The 19,135-nt window shown below is 40.0% G+C and overlaps 1 protein-coding gene across 2 annotated transcripts in view; it reads left to right on the forward strand.

Moving 5' to 3' along the window:
- The window catches only part of DSG2 (desmoglein 2), a 37,087-nt gene that overhangs the window by 475 nt on the left and 17,477 nt on the right, over positions 1-19,135 (forward strand). Inside the window, exons 1-8 of one of the 2 annotated variants that reach the window (XM_045850122.1) lie at positions 5-133; positions 9,321-9,356; positions 10,806-10,940; positions 13,810-13,971; positions 14,117-14,261; positions 14,959-15,125; positions 17,287-17,424; positions 17,542-17,727. In XM_045850122.1, coding sequence (XP_045706078.1) covers positions 131-133; positions 9,321-9,356; positions 10,806-10,940; positions 13,810-13,971; positions 14,117-14,261; positions 14,959-15,125; positions 17,287-17,424; positions 17,542-17,727 — 972 coding nt within the window. In that variant the 5' untranslated portion in view covers positions 5-130. Of the gene's footprint in view, positions 1-4; positions 134-9,320; positions 9,357-10,805; positions 10,941-13,809; positions 13,972-14,116; positions 14,262-14,958; positions 15,126-17,286; positions 17,425-17,541; positions 17,728-19,135 lie in introns of those variants that run through there. The other variant, XM_045850124.1, reaches the window with a different exon arrangement.

The raw sequence follows: 19,135 nt of genomic DNA on the forward strand, positions 1-19,135 counted from the left end.
GAGCCCGGGCAGGTCAGGGCATCGGCGGGCGCCGGGCTCGCGTCCCGACCCGCCCGCTGCCGCTGGAGCCATCCCCACCCGCTCGGCTTTCCTCCTTTGTGCCTGGAGGTGGGAAAGGGATGGGCAGGCAATGGTAAGCTCGAACCCTGGGGCTTCGGGAAAACTGCTGGGGCTGAGTTGGGTGGATTGGAACCTTTCCACATTTCAGTTCTTGCCATACCCAAAGCCCTACGCCTTTTTCTATCAATGATCTGCGGGTGTAGCGGACCCAGGAGCGGGGAACCCCTTCCCTGGAGATCTGTGGCTTTGTTTGGAGTTCTGTGCGGAAACATGGAGGCAAATAGAGGCAGCAGGCATGCCTCCTTCCAGGTTCTCTCATGTTTTCCACGCTTCCCCAGGTGCACCGCTGCACGTCACTGAACCAGAGAAACCGCAGAAATACTTGTATTATTAGACTGCAAAAAAAGTCTTAAATGTACTTTTTTTGTTTAATAAACTTTTTGTTCAAGCAACGTTTTTAAAATCACCCACACAAAGATAGTTTTCACTTAAAGTTCACAATGTTGGTGTTTTGAAATAAGCATACTTTTTAAAAGATTTTATTTAGAGAGAGGGGAAGGGAGGGAGAAAGAGAGGGAGAGAAACAGCAATGTGTGGTTGCCCCTCACGTTCCCCGAACTGGGGACCAAGGCCTGAAAGCCAGGCATATGCCTTGACTGGGAATAGAACTGGAGACCCTTTGGTTTGCAGGTGGGTGCTCAATCCACTGAGCCACACCAGCTAGGGCTAAAATAAGCATATTTTTCACTTTAGCAATTTAATATTTTTATTGTAATCTGGCAATGATTGCTCCTTAAAAAAGTGATTATAATTAGCCGAAGCAGAGCAGAATTCTGAACAGAATGGTTTTTGTATATCTAAGGGGGTACAGTATAAAAAAAAAAGTATGTGTATGTGTGCTTTAGGCATCAAGAGTGCTGCTAGGGAGATGACTCTGGACAGGAAGTGGACATCAGGATGGGTAGGGAGGAAGAAGAAGAGGAGAGACCAGGAGAGCAGAGATCCAAAGAGACCCAGAAAACTAAGCCTGAGATGAGAAATTATAAAGGAAGGGATTGGGGAGGAGAGAGGAACAGGACTGGGAGGAACAGGACTGGGAGGAAAGAAAGAAAGGGAAATGGAGGGAAGGGAAGTGAGTCTGTGCACAAGTGCGTGTGCTTGCATGTGTGGGGGCACATTGCAGGTGGACAGCATGCTGAGCCTCTTCTGTTTAAACCACCCAGAGCTCGCAATAGATTCAATATCATCATCAGCCTTTTCTTTCAACGTTGCAAACAAACTTTTTTGCCTATAACCCATTATAATTGCATAAAACTGCCATCATATATATGTGGTTCATTGCGGACCAAAACATCGATATGTGGGCATGACTATATACTGCAGAGTATTGGTTGTTTGCCTTTGAAATGGCATGGCTTATCACGGCTGCTGCCCAGCATCACAAGAGAATATCTATCACATATTGCTAGCCTGGGAAAAGATCAAAATTCAAAATTTGAAGGATGGTGTCTACTGAATGTTTATCACATTCGCACCATCGTCAAGTTGAACCATTGTTAAGTCAGGGGCCATATGTATAGTCAACTCATCTGATAGAACTGCTTCTTAAGGAAACAGGTCTTTTGTAGAGGGGAATATAAATTGTAGTCTCTATGGGTCAGAGTTCAGTTGCAGATAACAATTCTCTCTAGCTAGTTGAAGCAAGAGATTTATTTCAGGACATTATGTTGATTACATAAGTGTAGGGAGGATAGAGGAAACAGACTGTGGTGTGTGCTATCAGTAATGACCTCAAAGCCGCCCAGCAGGACCCAAGTACTCAGGGAGGGGCTGCGTCTCCTTTGAACCGGAAACACTGCCACTGTCACAGTACTGGACCTGTCGTGAATTAGGATACTGTTGCTGCCAGCTCCCAGAACCATGCCACAACTGCCAGGAACCATACCAACTAAATATACCTGTACCCTGCCTCTTGGCACCCATGAATCTAGTGGTGGACACAAGTGCCATAATAAGACTGCCTCAAAAATCCAGCTACATCCACATCCAAGCTTGCTAGCAAAAACAGCAGACACAGGGCTTCTGCTTTGCTTCCTCCTTTCACGCTCACGCAAGTACTGATTGGCTAAACCCAAATCATGTTCAGAACCTTAGCTGCAAAGGAATCTGATGTGTGGTTCAGCTTCCTTCTGCAGTTCAGAAAAACACACCAGAAGGAGCTGTTGAGTGATACGCACATACCTACCACAGCCATATAGACTAATTCCATCGAAATGGAAAAAAGATAATTTTGTGAATGAAGGTAGAGAATCTTTTCAAGAGTTCTTTACTTGGGATCTACCAACTCCTAAATGGTCCACAGATAAAATTCAGAGCATCCATAGACAGGGCTGGGATTAAATTACATGTCTATTTTCACTAACCTGTAACTAAAACTAGTATTTCTTTCAATTATAAGTGTAGGAAAGATACTGCAATAGCATTAATAGTACCTGTGACTTTGTCACAATAGAATTCACATCATACTATAGTTATCTCAAAATACCATTTATTCTTGTCACTAATAGACTTTCCACTAGATCTCATGAGATAATATGTTGCTAATGAAGTGCATGATATCACTGTATCACAACTATGGTGTTTTTTTTTAAATTCTGAGAAGTATTTCAACATAATTGGATTCATTCATAATCCAGTGGCTTCTTAAATATTATTTTATAAATTTAAAAACATTCTGAGAAAGGGTCCATAAGCTTCACCAGGCTGCTAAAGAGGGCACTCAAAGGAGAGTTTTTTTTAATGCTTCTCTCAATTTTGCCTAGGACTAATGAAGCTTGTCCTTTAAAATCAAACCATGTTTTAAGGATTCAATGAGAGCAGATTGTATTGTGAACAGTGACATCTACTAGTGTGTTAGTTTGCTAGGGCTGCTGAAACATAGTACCAAGAATTGAATAGCTTAAAGCAGCAGAAATGTGTTGTTTTATAGTTCTAGATGCTAGAAGGCTGAAACCAAGGTGTTGGCAGGGCCATTCTCCCTCCAATACATGTAGGTTCCCTTCCTTGTCTCTTCCTAGTGTTCGGTGGTTTTCCAGCATTCTCTGGTGTTCCTTGCCTTGCAGTTGCATCACTCCAGCCCTCTGTCTTTGCATGGCATTCTCCCTGTGTCTCTTCCTATCGTCTTCCCTCTGTGCAAGTCCGAGTCTGTGTCCAGTATCCCCTTTTCGTAAAGACACTGACCACACTGGGCTCACACTAATGACCTCAGTTTGATCGACTCTGCAAGAACCCAGTTTCCTAATAAGGTCACACACTGAGCACTGGGGGTTCAGACTCCAACTTATCTTTTTGGAGAAAGCCATAGTTCAACTCAGAAATCAACAATAAAATCGGAGTTATACAATGTTCTAATATGCAGCCTGATGACAGATTTTAGAATAAATTCAAGTATAAATTAGATGATAAATATTGAGGCCTATAAGAATAATCAGTTATATCCAGGAATTTTAGAATGCACAATTTCACATTTGTTTTTATTTTTAAAAATTAATAGGTAATCTGAAAATGGCAAGTCTTAATGCAAGTTTCTATAATTACGAACTTAGAGAAAGTAGTTTACAAAAAGACATGAGCATTTTTGTTCTGAATGCTCCCCAATTGTTAGAAGTACCTGGTAAGCTAAATTTAAATACCCAAGTATGAGATCCAGAAATATGTATTGATAGAAACTTCCCATTAATCTCATTATGAGACAGTCTAAGAATGACCATTACCCACTGAAATTTTGCAAAAACAGTTTATTCATGAATGAAGTATGCAGATATTAACATGGAAAGAAATTGTATATTAAATAGGAATTGGTATTTTTAAAACTGTCAAATTGTACTAAAAATCAGAAACCTTAGTTAAAATTATTAAGGAGCTTTAAATCAACTTGAGCATTTCTTAATCACAGCTTTTTTCCTATGTGTTAATGTGCCACAAATTTTAAAAGCTTATAACACTTTCAGACATATGCTTTATATATAATGAAAGATTATTTTCTTAGTGAAGTTTATCTTAAAGTATCAGATGAATAGCACAGATGACATTGCACTATTTTTGTTTATTTCAAGTTATTTTAAAAATTTATTTAGATTTTTATCACATGCAAAGTTTGGTGATAAGATGAAGGGAGCTGGAACACCAGGATTTATAACACAGTCTATGGTATGGACAAACCAGTGCCATCTAACGGTGAAAAAGGACCATCCAAAGCTCTTCGTTTCTTAAATTGGAGGGTCTGTTTTTCTTCATTCTATTTTTTGTTTAGTATAATTTCCAGGAGTATATTGCAGCAAAAATGTGGAAACAGCCCATCACTTTTGTCTATCAAATTGTATGAGATAAATTATAGAGATTTACTTATATTTTTCCTGAATTAAAAAAAATACTAATAAAATGGTAAAATATTTTCCCCAAAAATGCTCTGGATCAGCCATGGTGGGGTAGCTCAGTTGGTTAGGTCGTCATCCAGATATGCCAAGTTTGGGGGTTCAATCCCCAGTCAAGGCACATACAAGAAGCAACCAATGAATGTGTAAGTAAGTGGAGCAACAAAATTGATGCCTGACCCAAAATCAATAAATGAAAAAAAAATCATTTAATGCTCAGGATCAAGAAAAACAAGCTAGAAGAAGCAATATGAACCAAGTGAAAACACTATTTAAAGCAATTCTGCTGTAGTTGATTATCATTGGTAAGGTAGAAAAATCTTGTAATGGTTGGGAATAACTCAGTTACTGGATTTCCTGATCTAGAATCCGTTGTTTCACACATTTCTCTGATTAAGTGTTTCTTATTCAGTGTGTGAATTAGCCATTCTCTCTCCTTTCCTTCCTTTCTTCCTACTCTGTGATTTTACACTTTGGTTTTCAAAAGTGATCCCGGACCAGCAGCATCAGCATTACCAGGAAGCTTGTTAGAAATACAGATTCTTCTACGTCACCCCAGAATTGCTGAGTCGGAAACTCCCGGGTCGGGCCAGCCACCTGGATTTTAACCAGGTTAATGCCACTTAAGCTTGAGCACCTCTGTTAACATCCCTATTAGAAATTAATTGGGAGTAGAAAAGAAGATTTGGTATTGAAAAGCTTACTTTTAACTCCTTGTTAAAAGTCCGATTAACTACTTACCTGATTTTTTTTAAAAAATGTTTTAGGGGCCAAAGAAATCGACACTAAATAAAGTAATGCTGACTTTTCCGGGCTTTCAGTTTATTTTCCTTTGTGTATTCTACCAAAGGACAAAATAGAAGCTGTCCGTGATTGCACAAAACTCAACCTGAAGTTAGAAGTACATGATCTAACTACTCATCTGTAGCACAGCATTGCTAAATCCGAATTTTAAAACTCATTGAGGCAGTAAATGCTTTCAAAGAAATATCTTCCTCTTTAAATCTAATTTCAGTATGACTCCCCCAAAATCATATCTTTTGCATTAAGATTAGCCCAGACATCGGAAGAGCAGGTGAAAGATTTTGATAAATCATATAATGTATTGCAGTTAGATTAAAAAGTATATAGTTTTGCTATCTATACTTCAAATTCAGAGTTCAAAGCAAAGTTCAAAATGCTGCTTTTCTTGGTTGAATTTTTTTCTAAAGTAGCAGCTGTGAAAACAAAAATGCATTTGTTTAAATTGGCTATTGAGTGTGGCATCTCTATGAATCATACCTATGTGTGAATCATCTTATAAGGTGGATTTGTTAAGTTGAGATTTTCTAAATAAGTTACAACATTAAGCATAAAATAAGAAGTTTTGTAGACTCTCTCTTCAAGGACACATCAGCCAGGAGGAGCTGTCATCCACTGCCTTATATGACCTCCTGGATTCTGCTTTTTAAACATGTGTAGGTGACTTCGGAACAGGAAGTAATTATTAAAGGTGCTGACCTTGAGAACAAAGAGTGCATTGATTGATTGTATTTTTGCAGTGACCTTTGACCTTCCCTCATGCCTCCTCCAAAACCAGGTTATTTTCTTGCCAGGTACCAGGAAGGCCAGTGGTTACAAGATGCGTGGGATTCAAGGATAGAATTTTTTTTTAATTTTGAAAACTTTGGTAAATTGGGAATGCTTTTGAAGGATTTATCCAGTCCATCTTCCAGTCTTTGGATAGAGACTAAAAGCTTACTTTGCCTCTTCAGTCTTAAAGTAATATTGCACATGAAGTTTTCTATCACCAAGTTCCTTGTGAGAAAAAAAGAGCTACAGATTTCATACTTGGAAAAACCTTAGTGATTATCTTGCTGAAACTCATTTACAGCAACCCAGAGGAGGCCACTCAAATGTACAGAGACGGAAATCCTCCAAGGGAAGTGGGGAGGAGAGGGAATGGAAGACAGAGACAGAGGGTGTCGCTGGTTTCACTTATATTGCCTGCAGATTTCCAGTTTGGAAATTTACATAAATCCTCATGGTCCTGTGGCAGTTGTAGTACCTTCGTGACCCTAGTTATTACAGTAATTTCCAATCAGAGAAACGTGGTCTAAATCAGGATTTCTCAGCCTTGGCACTTTGCCCTCTGGAACCGGATAATGCTTTGGGGAGAGGAGCGGTGTGGGGAGGACTGCCTCATGCATTGTAGACCTGCAGCATCTCTGGCTCTACCCACTAGATGCCAGTGGCTCTCACCTCCCCATCCCCATCCCCACCCTTTATTAGACAACCAAAAACGTCTCTAGACATGACCAAATATCTCTAGTGAGGGGCTGGGAGTATGCAAAATCTCTAACTGAGAACCACTTTTCTAAATTAGCAATGTGTGTTACATGATACAGAGTCCCAAGGGAATATCCAAGTTACGTACTTTAGAAAAAAGTAGTTAAGTTTTTAACTTTTTCAAATCAAATAAATAATTCCACAATTGACAGAATGTTAGTACAATTCTTTTGGGTTTTTTGTGCAGTGGATGTAGAGCATATATTTCAGTCCATCCTGCCTTATTAAGTGACTGTGAAAACAAACTACTGCAGTAGGTGCTTTGAAAAAACAAATAGCACCATTACATAGATTCCGAGATGCCCTCAGCTTTAAGATGCACATAGATTTTTGTAACTTTTTAGTATAACATACAGAAAAGTACACATATCACAAGTGTGCTGAATTACTGGATTTTCACAAACTGAACACCCCATAACCAGCAACTAAATAAACAAGATTACTGTCACCCCACAAGCTATGACATTGACTCACTTTCCTCTGTCAGCACCAACCTTGATCACCCCACAGTGGTCCCCACTCCACGGCCTGGCTGTTCCCTTCACAGGGCTCTCTCTGACTTGCTGCCTCCTTCCATTCAGGTCTCTGCAGACACACCTCTTCTAAGAGACTCCCCAGAATCCTAAATTACTCCCTCCCACCCTGCCCCCGCCTCAATTTTCTTTACAACTATTATCACAATCTATTGTCTATCTCCCCAACATCTCAGAACATTCTATAACTTAGCATATTGTGTCATAGGAAGGCATGAGTGAAATGAATAAATCCAAATTTCAGAAATTTTAAGATGAGGAAAATGCAAGTCTTGGAATTGAGGATACACCATCATAATTCTATTTACTGAGTGCCTACTATGTCCCAGACATTTGCAATAAAAACACACATTATTTCTTTTAATTTGCATAATAACCATGCCAAGTGGACATATCAGTTAAGTCTCTTTCAGATATAAGGAACAAAACCCAACTAAAAGTGGATTAAATAAAAAGAATATTGAATATCCAAAGAAATGGATGAGAGGTGGAGTGGCTCCAGATTAACCACTTCTGCAACTCAGAGATGTTAGAGTTTCAGTTTGGCTTCTCTGCCATTTCATTAGCCTTGTCCTTGTGCTCACAGATGGCTGTAGCCATTCCAAAAGGCACATCCTTGCTGAACAGTGTCCAGGGCAGGTGGAGAGGAGCTTTGCACACACTTCTCTTCTTATCAGTGAGGATGACTTTTTCCAGACTCCCCTGATATTTCATTGGGCAAAATTCTGTTATACATTATTCTGGACTAAATGTTTGTGTTCTTTCCAAATTCATATGTAGAAGTCTTAAGTCTCAATTTGATAGTATTTAGAGGTGGGGCCTTTGGGAGGTAATTAGATTTAGATGCAGTTGGGAAGTTTGGAATAGTATGTGTGATAGGGATGCAATAAGAGAGACAAAGATAAGACAATTGTGTAATTTATGATCTGAATGAGCACACTTTTGAGAATAAGAGGGTTGCTAACAGAGGATGTACCTGCACCTCAGGTGTCATCTGGATTCTCCTGGGAAAGCGGAAATGGATGGTCACCCTAGAAACCAACACCAACCCTGTGGAGGGAGCCGCTATTGGAGAGCATGGGTGGTGATGAATCCTCTCCAGCGATGTTGTCACTACAGGGTCAGAATCAAAGAGAATAACTAATAGCTAGGCATACAAAGTTGGCGGAAAGTGAGGCAGGAGTATTAGAAGGTCGAAAGAATGAGGGATCTCTGAGTGACCGACAATATCTTTGAGTGGCTGGCGATAATCTAATACCAGCATTGTGCAATAGCATCGTCTGCAATGTCACGAGCCACTTTCAGCCACCATATTAGAAAGTGCTAGTTTGGATTAAGCCAAGAGAAAAGTGAAGCAAAAAATCAAAAGTCAGGATAGGGGTTTATTATACCGATTTTGGAGTAAACATAACTGTATTTAGTTCTGTGTAGTGAGGAAGTCCCAAATGTGACAGTGCTTTATAAGAACCAAAGGAAAGAGCTGGTGGGACCTAGGATGGTGAAGAATGAAGTCTGGGTGTGGGTAGTCGTGGGCATGACCAACCCGTGGGGGTGATGGGCGACAGGGTGGTGGGAGGCATCTCACACTAAAGACCTTGAGGAAAAGTAAGTGGGTCCCCCAAGAACATGAAATGAAAACCACAAGGTAAAGAGAAAAGCACAAGGGATTGGCAGAGATTTCAACAGGAGAATTTCGGGCTTTCAGATATTGCCTGCATTCCAGGTTTCCTGGAGAAGGCATTAGGAATCCAAAAGAGGGCAGATTCCTCTCGTTAGTCCTGGTCATGGCAAGGAGGCAAGGGGGAAATTTAAAATTTGTTTCCTTTGGACAAAGGAGAATGGTAGTGGTTAAACCTTTTCTTTGTTGTTTTTAATATCTGTACTATCCTAGGTTATTCAATGTCAAAATATTTAAACTGAAATGAATGATAAATTGTACTTAACAATAAATAATTTTATTTTTCAGATCTGCTTTTACTTTGGAAATGCACTCCATTTAGAGGTAAGGGACCAAGGGAATTATTTCTATCTTTTGGACTCAGGCTTCATTTTGTGGAAGATGGTGAGGCCGTGCCTCGGCCGGATTAGAAACGCACACTCCCCTAGACCCAGATCTGCCCCCTCAAACGAGTGTGCAGGAACATACATCGAGGGATGTTAATGCACCATTTGGGGAGTGATCTGTCCACCAATAAGAGAACGATGTAACAATTTATGGTACATTCAACAATGTCTGAGAAAGTACTGAGTGCAAAATCATGGGGCAGAATGAGAACTATAGTATATTCTATTTGTATAGGAAAAAACCTTTATACATGTACAACTGTGCGGTCATGAGAAAAGATCATAAAAGATATTCATTTGTCAGGTTGTTAACAGTGAATACTCTTAAGTATGAAAATGTAGAAGGAAGTTTTACATCATAAACGTTAATGTTATTTAATGTTTTGTTACTTAGTGTTTTTTTTTAAGTTATAGAATAATCTTTCAACTAAAAACCAAGAAGAAAATCTATGACCTAGTGATGACCAATGTAAATATCTCTAAATAAAACACAGGGTATAGAGAGCTATAAAATGAGTAAAATGATAAACCTAGTAATCATTTCTGATCTTAAGAAACTAGGTCACATGTGTTGAAATTTTCCTTGGATAATATATATATATTATCTATTAAAACCAAATTGAAAATTTATAGAATCATTTCCACTTAAAGGTTCTAAAAACTGAAGATGGGCAATTTAATTCTTTGCCCCATCATTAAAACAATAAATTCAGCCCTTGCTGGTGTGGCTCAGTGGATTGAGTGCCAGCTTGTGAACCAAGGGGTCGCTGGTTCAGTTCCTAGTCAGGGCACAAACCTGGGTTTTGGGCCAAGTCCCCGGTGGGGGGTGCGTGAGAGGCAACCACACAGTGATGTTTCTCTCCTTCTGTTTCTCCTTACCTTACCCTTTCTCTAAAAATAAAATCTTAAAAAAAATAAATTCATTAACTGACATTTTCACCAGTTTTAGTCAAATTTGATGTTATTAAGTTACTAAGATTTAGTCTTAAAACATTTAGTAATTCACTTTTAAAATATAAGCCACCACAGAAAAATTAAACTTTATTTTCAGCTAGTAAGAAAAGAATTCTTACCTGAATTTTAATTTGTTCATTTGTATGGTCTCTAAATTATTCTTTACCTTTTAAACTCTTCAATCTGGGAAAATCTTTTCTTACTGATAGAACCTGAGCCCGGCTGCTATACTGGTTTGGAGACGATCTGTTGAACTCCTGCAGAATGTGCTGGAGTGTGTACATTGTCTCTTTGAAAATGAAGCCTGTTAAGAAATGGGAAATTAATACCTTGAACTTTACACAGCTATCTTCAGAGTTTTAGTAAATTACAGGATACCATATTAATGTCTTAAAGTACTTAATAATTTCATGGCAATATTGTATCATCGTAGGCCTTAAACACAAGACATGAAGATAAGCTGCATCCTAAACACACCCACTTAGTGCGGCAAAAGCGTGCCTGGATCACTGCGCCTGTGGCTCTTCGGGAAGGGGAGGATCTGTCTAAAAAGAATCCAATTGCCAAGGTACCTTCTAAAGAGGAACAGAAAATATATGTATATTACTAATATGTGGTGGGAAAAGACTTTTATGTTCACTCTTAAATTTAAGGATAATTATATAGTGTACTTAACAAGTACACACACACACACACACACATGCACACACACACACAGGGCCCAGCACAGATAGCGCCCTTTCTTTATTACAAACTCTTTGATTACAGAATGATAAGCATGTAATTCTGTAACATAACAATGTCACACTCAAGCACACCATGTGACATTTTAGGTGAAATGTCCAAATTGCTGTCTATCTCATGCGAGACATTCACGTACCCTACCAACCACACCCAAGCAGGCCTGCCTTCTAGCGGACCCTATATATTGCAGATGTAGCTGAGAACTAGCAAAGCTTAATTTTTAGCGGAAAACTTCCAGTGCTAAGATCTCCTTTCCCATTTTTTAAGATGCAACATCAGTGGTAAAGATGTATATAATTTGGGGCTTCGATTCCACTAAGAGTTAAGGCATCTGGCACCAGCTGAATCTTTGTGTAACAAAGTGCTACAATAACCAAAAGAAGATACTCTCAAATGTAGGGGATGGAAAATTCTTTTTCCTGCTACCATCCCACTCTCTGTGACTGGGGCCCTGTTGAACTGAAAAAATATTAACAAGAGGGGAAAAAACAAGTTTATTAACATGTATATTATGCACGTAACCCATGGGAGTATCCCGAGATAAGTGACTCAAAGGTTTGGTTAGAATTTGGGCTTATATAGCATTTTAGGAAAGGAGCAATACATTTTTAGGAAAATGACAGGCAAAGAAAAAGGACCTTGAATTTGTAAAGGTAGCAAATTGTGGAAAGGCAAAGACATGGCAAACTAATGGCAGAAAAAGGCTGGTGAGTAAAGTTTGTTCTGTAGATTTCTTGTACCATCTCCAAACTGATAAGGGTCTGAAGTTGTTGGTGATGATTAACTTTTGTCCCTCTTGGTGGAGAGGGGAGAGAGATCACCTTCACAGATTTAGGTCCTGCTTTTAGACAAAGAGGGGGAGGGGCAGAGAACATCTTCTCTATCTGCTGCTTCTCAGTTTACCTTCACCTCAGAATAAACCTACACCAACGTGGCACGTTTCGATGTGGCGAATTCTGCCACTCTGCACATGAAAAGTCATTTTCAAAATGAAAAGAACTGATACCTGATGGATAGGGTGACCACATAGCCCGCTTGAGATAGTCTTGATTTATGCCCATTATCCTGGCTTAAAATTTAATTGATCATTCTTTTTTCACTCTCAAAGGGTCCTGTTCTTATCAGTTATATGGCAGTATCTCCTGTGCAGACCTAAACCTTGGACTTCTCCCCTGTAAGCGTTCTCCATAAATTCTACCCATTTCAGTAAATGGCACTGTAATTCCATCCTGTTTTTCAAAAATGTAGGAAGTGTTACCCATTTTACCCCCAAGACATATTACAGGTCTGCCAGCTTCTCTCCACTGCCATCCCCTGATCAAGGCAGCATCATCTCTGATCTGTGTTACCAAAAGGCCCTGACCTTGTGTCGGAGCTGTAGCTCTTGCCACCCCCACCCCAGCACCCCACCCCCACTCTGCCATAGCTCACCCTCTGGAAAGCAGCCAGAGTGATCATTTGAGAAGATAAATCAAAGCCCCTCACCCCTTAGTGAGACCCTTTTAACAACTTCCTGCTGCCCTGGAAGGAATAAACTCTTTACCCCAGCCTCCAGAGCCCTTGGGCTTTATCAGCCTTGACCTCCTCCTCTCAGGCCTCGGCCTCTGTTAGCCCCCATCCGCCACCCTGCTACATCCTAGCTGATACAATCTCATTCCAGCCCTCCCGGTTTGCCCTCCTGCTTGCTTCTTCTGCCTCGAATCCCCTCCCACAGGTACTCACCATATCTCTTTGCTTCTAGCCTCTGCCACAGTGTCACCTCCTGAGTTCCCTTCCCTGCCTCACCCATCTCTCTCTGTCCCATCACTGTGTCAGCTTGGTTTGTGGCACAGTCATATCCCAGCTTTACTTCCTCTTCCCAATGTTACAAACGTCGTACTTGAAGAGTTCCCTCAAAGAAAGAGCAGCAAGGTAGCCAGAAGGCAACCATTTCCATTTTCCAGCAACATATAATCAGTGCATAAAGAGCTAGAATATTCTTTATAATGTGTGTGTGTATATGTATATGCTTGGCAAAAAAAAACAGAAGCACAAAGATAGAGAAAGACAAACAGGTAGATGGACAGAAAACAGAAGTCGAGTGAAAAGGACCCTGGGACTATTCTGCTCACCTTTTTGCTCCAGGAGCAGAGCTGCTGTAGCAGGTTAGAAACCGTCTGCTGTGCCCTGGGCTGTTCTCAGCAGCAACCTCCCAGCCCCAGTGCATGTTGGGAAGCCTGTGGGCAGAAAGTGTAATCCCCAAGTCTCAGGGCGAACTGACCAGGCAGATGGGTGTGGCGGGTTCAGTGATGTCTGAAGGAGGAAAGGGGGCAACCAGCTTCCTCCTTCTATGGAAGTGTGCCTTCTTCATACTTTTCAGAGGATCAAGTGGATGTATGAAGGTCTTTTTTCACCTTCTGTGCTAAATTTAAAATCTAGGCCCGCCCCCCAAGATGTATCCCTGAGAATATGCTTCACTTTACGACAGCCCAAAGAAGCAGGCGGTAGGATCCCCACTTCACAGACGAGAACGCTGAGGCGCAGAGAGGCTGAGGAACTGTCAGGGTTCTCGGCACCAGCACCCTGCTGCTGAGCGCTTGTGTCTTCCCACCTCCCTCCTGTCAACACAACTTCAGAAAGAAATCTTGTTTTTAAAATAGCCGCATGTTAGCTATAGAGTTTAACTTGAGCCATTCCTGTTATTGTTATGTTAGATACATTCTGATATTGCAGAAGAAAAAGGAATAAAAATTACATACAGATACACTGGGAAAGGCATCACAGAGCCACCCTTTGGTATCTTCGCCTTTAATAAAGACACTGGAGAATTGAACGTTACCAGCATTCTCGACCGAGAAGAAACACCTTTTTTCCTGGTAAGAAGAACAATTTTATATTTATTAGTTTGTAGTTTTTCTTTGGTAACAGTCATCATTTGTCTTCCTAATTTTTGATAATTATGGTAGTTTAATTACCTTAGCTTAACTCTAACCTCCTCTATTATTTATGCCCTGATTTCAGCTAACTGGTTATGCTTTGGATAAAGAAGGAAACAATCTAGAGAAACCGTTGGAACTCCGCATAAAAGTTCTCGACATCAATGACAACGAGCCAGTGTTCACACAGGACGTCTTTGTCGGGTCGGTGGAAGAGCTGAGTGCAGCACGTAAGAGTCTGCTATTTTTGTAAATGAGTGCCCAGAGGCATTTCACCCCATTGTGTAACAGAACACGGAATCCTATGTCTTCGTGGAGGCTAAGAATTAACCACAGGGCAAAAAACTTGTTGCTCTAGGTTTGGAAATTTTTTGTGTGTGTGATAAGTTCAAAACAATTCACATGACTTTTTTTCTTACTCTCAGTACAGATATGGTGGCTAGCTGGCTTTGGCCCACTGGCAGTAGTGTGCTACATTTGACTTAATATTATTTCTACAGTCAGGTTCAATGACAATATTCAACGCAGTGTTCCACATGAACATTAGCAGGAGAGATTTCTCTTCAATCGTAGTGTAAAGAATAGCTGTGCTTCTGCCAAACTGTTGATATGTCAGTAAGCACTTATTTGTATCTGTTTGTTCTTTCTTTGTATTCGGTATTTATAACCGTTATAAACACATTTGTGGCGCTCTTGTAGCAAATGTTCAGGACTTCACCCTAACCTTGTTTTAACCTTGACCTTGCCCTCGTCTTGTTTTTCCCACTCCTGTAGTCCATTTGCACTTATTTCCTCATCCGTCCAACTTTTTGATCTTGGTAAACTATGATTTTGAAAAGCACCTGAAATTCTTTTTTGCAGCAAGCTGAAATGATATGGAAAATAACATGTGAGTTTCATTTTGAATGCCTTTGTTTCTAACACCAGATACACTCGTGGTGAAGGTCACCGCAATAGATGCAGATGATCCCAGTTCTCTGAATTCTAAAATTTCCTACAGAATCATATCCCAGGAGCCTGCCAGTTCTCCAGTGTTCTACCTAAATAAAGACACAGGAGAAGTTTATACAACCAGTATTACCTTGGACAGAGAGGTAAATTAATATTTTATGGTGCTTATCTTTTAAACTCTCCTTCATTCTTTCAGGTTGTCCTCCATTTCTTTTTCAGTGTTCCTGCTTTGATGTGTATTTCTCGTTGCTGGGATGTGATAACTCTTGGAACTATCTCCTTCTAGGGATGTGCTGTCCACTATGGCAGCTACTAGTCGTTGGTGGCCATCGAACACCTGAAATGGGACTAGTCCAAAGTGAGATGTGCTATAAATGTAAAATCTAGCAGATTGGGAAGGCTTAGTATAAAAAAAAAAAAGAGAGAATGTAAAATGCCATCTTAACACTTTTTTGTTGATTATATGTTGAAATAATATTTGGTATACTGTGAGTTAAATAACATTTATTTTAAAAATTAACCTCACCAGTTTCTTGGTACTTTTTTAAATGTGGCTGCTAGAAAATTTAAAATTCTGTAAGGATAGCACTGTTGTGGGGCCCCTTCAGTCAAGATTCTGTTTGCTAGAGAGTTCTGACCTGTGGTTCTGTGGTGAAGCGCCAGGAGTCTCTTCTACTGGTAACAGACACGCCGCGGGAGGCCAGAGGTACAAACAGCAGCCCTGTTTGGGTTAATAGAACTGTTCGTAAAGGAAAAAATTATTGTAAATCCCAAATTGGAGGAAAATTTCAATAAGTGTCCTTGCAATGGTGTCCAGCCTTTTGGTGCCTCCAGGCCACACTGAAAGAAGAGTTGTCTTGGGCCACACATTAAATATATTGCAACACGTAATCACAAAAAAATCTCAAAATGTTTTAAGTAAACTTACGATTTTGTGTTGGGCCGCATTCCTAGCCAGCCTGGGCTGCAGGTTGGACACTCCCGCTTAAAGGCTGTTCTGTCAGACATTTCACATTTTTATTTCTAACTCAAAGGGAAAATTTTAGAAGAAAGAAGGGAGATAGAAGATTTTACAAATGCTACATGCTTCACAGATTCCTACTTTGTAATGCTACATACTTTACGAATTCCTTTGTAAGGTACTTCACAAAATACAAAGATTTTAACAACGTGCATGACGATCCTAAGAACACTGTGTTGTCATCAAACATAAATCATCAGCCCAGTGCAGCCAGTGTGTTTTGTATTGCTTGGAAAAATGATTTCACTCCACCCAGCGAGGGAGAGGGTTGTGCCCAACTTTTCTCTCGAGATCTTTGTAAAATAAAGAATGTCATTGCTCTTAAAACTCTACTTCATACCTTTTCACATGCAATTAGAATGGAGAAAGTATTATTTTTGAAGTCATGTGATTTTTTTTCCATGGGCTGCTGTTTCTGAAGTATGGAGAGTTTAGCCACTAACAATGGCTGTCACTTATTGGGCATTGACATAGATTAACCCATTTCATCCACCAAGAAACCCCGTGAGGCAGATCCATATATCATCCTCATTTTATGCAAGAGGAAACCAAGGGTCAAAGGGAGTAAGTGCATCCAGCACAGCTAGTTAGTGGCACAGCCAGAACTGGAGCCCAGGAAGCTGGCTCCGGAGCCTCTGCCATCCTGCTTTCCCTGAGTAGCTCTGCCCCGCACAGCAGCCCCATGCGCTGGCACTGGCTGCTCCACTCTCCCTCAAACTGCATCCTGCCACCCTGAGTGAAGACCCATCGAGTACCATGAGGAAGAGAAGCGTTCACTTTGTCGTAACATCTGAGGTGTCATTCTCTAGGACACACTGTCTTAGAGTCATCTCTCTCTGGAAGTCTGGACAAGTTTTCTTGGGAACAGGGCCATCTTTGCTGAACTGTTAGCTGAAAATGAAGTGTGGGACCAAAATTTCCTGTGGCCCCACCATCACCTCCATGGTGGAGCGGACTACATTTTGAACAGCACTCTTGGGTACAGACTGTTGTAGGGAGAGACTTATGTCCTGATAATATCTCTAATGACTGTTTCAGAATTTGACTAACACCACCAAGGACATAGTCAAGAATTTGACTGTCAACAACTGCTCCAGGCTTTTCTGTCCTTCTAGAAAAGCTCTGAGAGCAAATAGACATCTTCACACAAATAGTAACAGGTCATGAAAATTATTTATGAATAAATTATACTGTTTATTTTGTTGATGATACAGTAAGCTAGAAAGACAGATTTGGGAGCGATTTATTTTCACCCCAGTTGGGTATTTTTCATTGCCCTGCAGAAACACAGCAGCTATACTCTGACTGTAGAAGCAAGAGACGGCAATGGACAAATAACGGATAGACCGGCAAAACAAGCTCAAGTTCAGATTCGTATTTTGGATGTCAATGACAATTTACCTGAAGTGAAAAGTCAAGTAGTAAGTATTATTTTTATGACCAGTGTATCTACTTGTTCATATTTTAGTTTTATCTAAATATATATCACTTAAATTTGCATTACATTAAAATAAATGTCTTGTGTTCATGTTTTGCAGTATGAAGGGATAGTTGAAGAAAATCAAGCCAATGTAGAAGTTATGCGCATAAAAGTGTTTGATGCAGATGAAATAGGCTCTGATAATTGGTTAGCAAATTTTACATTTGCATCAGGAAATGAAATGGGTTACTTCCGAATAGAAACTGATACCCAAACTAATGAAGGAATTGTGACCCTTATCAAGGTAAGTACTTAGTGTTCAAGAATGGGAGAAGTTGTGCAGATAAGATTACTGCCATGTTTTGAGCCCCCAAAACACCTGTAAGTGTTTGTATACTCAATTAACTGGCAGCATGACTTTTTGAGATAGAAGCCATCCCTATTAGCCCAAGCCTGTGGTCAGTATGTGCTCACACTACAGTTAATTTCAATCAGGGGGACTCTAACCCTAGCCTGACAGCATGATGCCACCAGCATCATTACTGCTGAGCACACTTCTGGTCTCGCAGCCTGTGCCTGACTACAATTCCTATGTCATGACCTCTTGCCTCTACTCAGTGTCTCTCAACCAACCATTTCTTACTTGAACAACTTAACAATAAAGCCAGTCTTATCAATAATGTCTAAACACAAAAGCCGTAATGACTTGGTAAAGCTCTAAACCAGTTGTCCCCCTAATGCTTCCAGAGTGCCTGAGAATTGCTTAGTAAACCTTCATGCCCAGCATGCAGGCTCCTGTGCCCCGACGTCAGTAATCTGGGATTGGGTCAGGCTCAGGAACTGGTCTTTATAACAGAAATCCACTTGTGATTCTAATGTAAATAGTACGACTATTATGAAACATAATGTTCTAACCTCGTGTACTTACTTGAAGCAATAAAGGAGAAGTTAAATGGTCGTTAAACATATAGGTCTTATGCATCTGAAACTCATTACCCACACAGGATTTTTTAAACAAAAATTACAGGATAGATTTTTTTTTATCTAACAGAGTGAGTAAGGAAGAATATCAATGTGTTTTTAAATGGTTTTTGATAGAATTGCTTTATCAGATTTTGGAATAAAATGCAAAGCTACAGCATCCAAAAACTATTTCATGAATCACACACAGACAAAAATTGATTATAGAAGTTTCCAAATTGTTACAAATACATAGTAAATGACAGAGCAGAAAAAGAGCTACCAGTGGGAAAAGGAATAAAGATACTATAAATGTGTAAGAGAATAGAGAAAAGTTAACTTCAGGTTTCATGGTAGTAAAGCAGGGGAAAACAGTAAGAGTACCTCATGTTTAAAGGGAAGACACGTGTTGTAATTATTAAAGAAATGGATAGTGGCATTGGAGAGGAAATTGATCTATCTGCTCATGGGGAAGTAAGCATACTTTTAGTCATCAGTTATAGTTGCAATCATGCTAGATGCCTGAGTTAAAAAGTCTATTTATTACACACACAAGGAGAGACAGTCACTTGAAGAGATAGAAGTGTTGACGTATTCTCTGTACCGGGAGGCACAAAAAAGGATATAGTTTTTTCAACCTAAGGGGATGTGGACCAAAAACAAACAAACAAACAAACAAACAAATAACAAAACAGTAAAATCAGGACCTTGGCTGGTGTGGCTTAATTGGTTGGTACCACAAACTGAAAGAT

The sequence above is a fragment of the Phyllostomus hastatus genome, unplaced genomic scaffold, assembly GCF_019186645.2.
Source record: "Phyllostomus hastatus isolate PE091 unplaced genomic scaffold, TTU_PhHast_1.1 phas_contig_80, whole genome shotgun sequence".
NCBI classification, from domain to species: domain Eukaryota; kingdom Metazoa; phylum Chordata; class Mammalia; order Chiroptera; family Phyllostomidae; genus Phyllostomus; species Phyllostomus hastatus.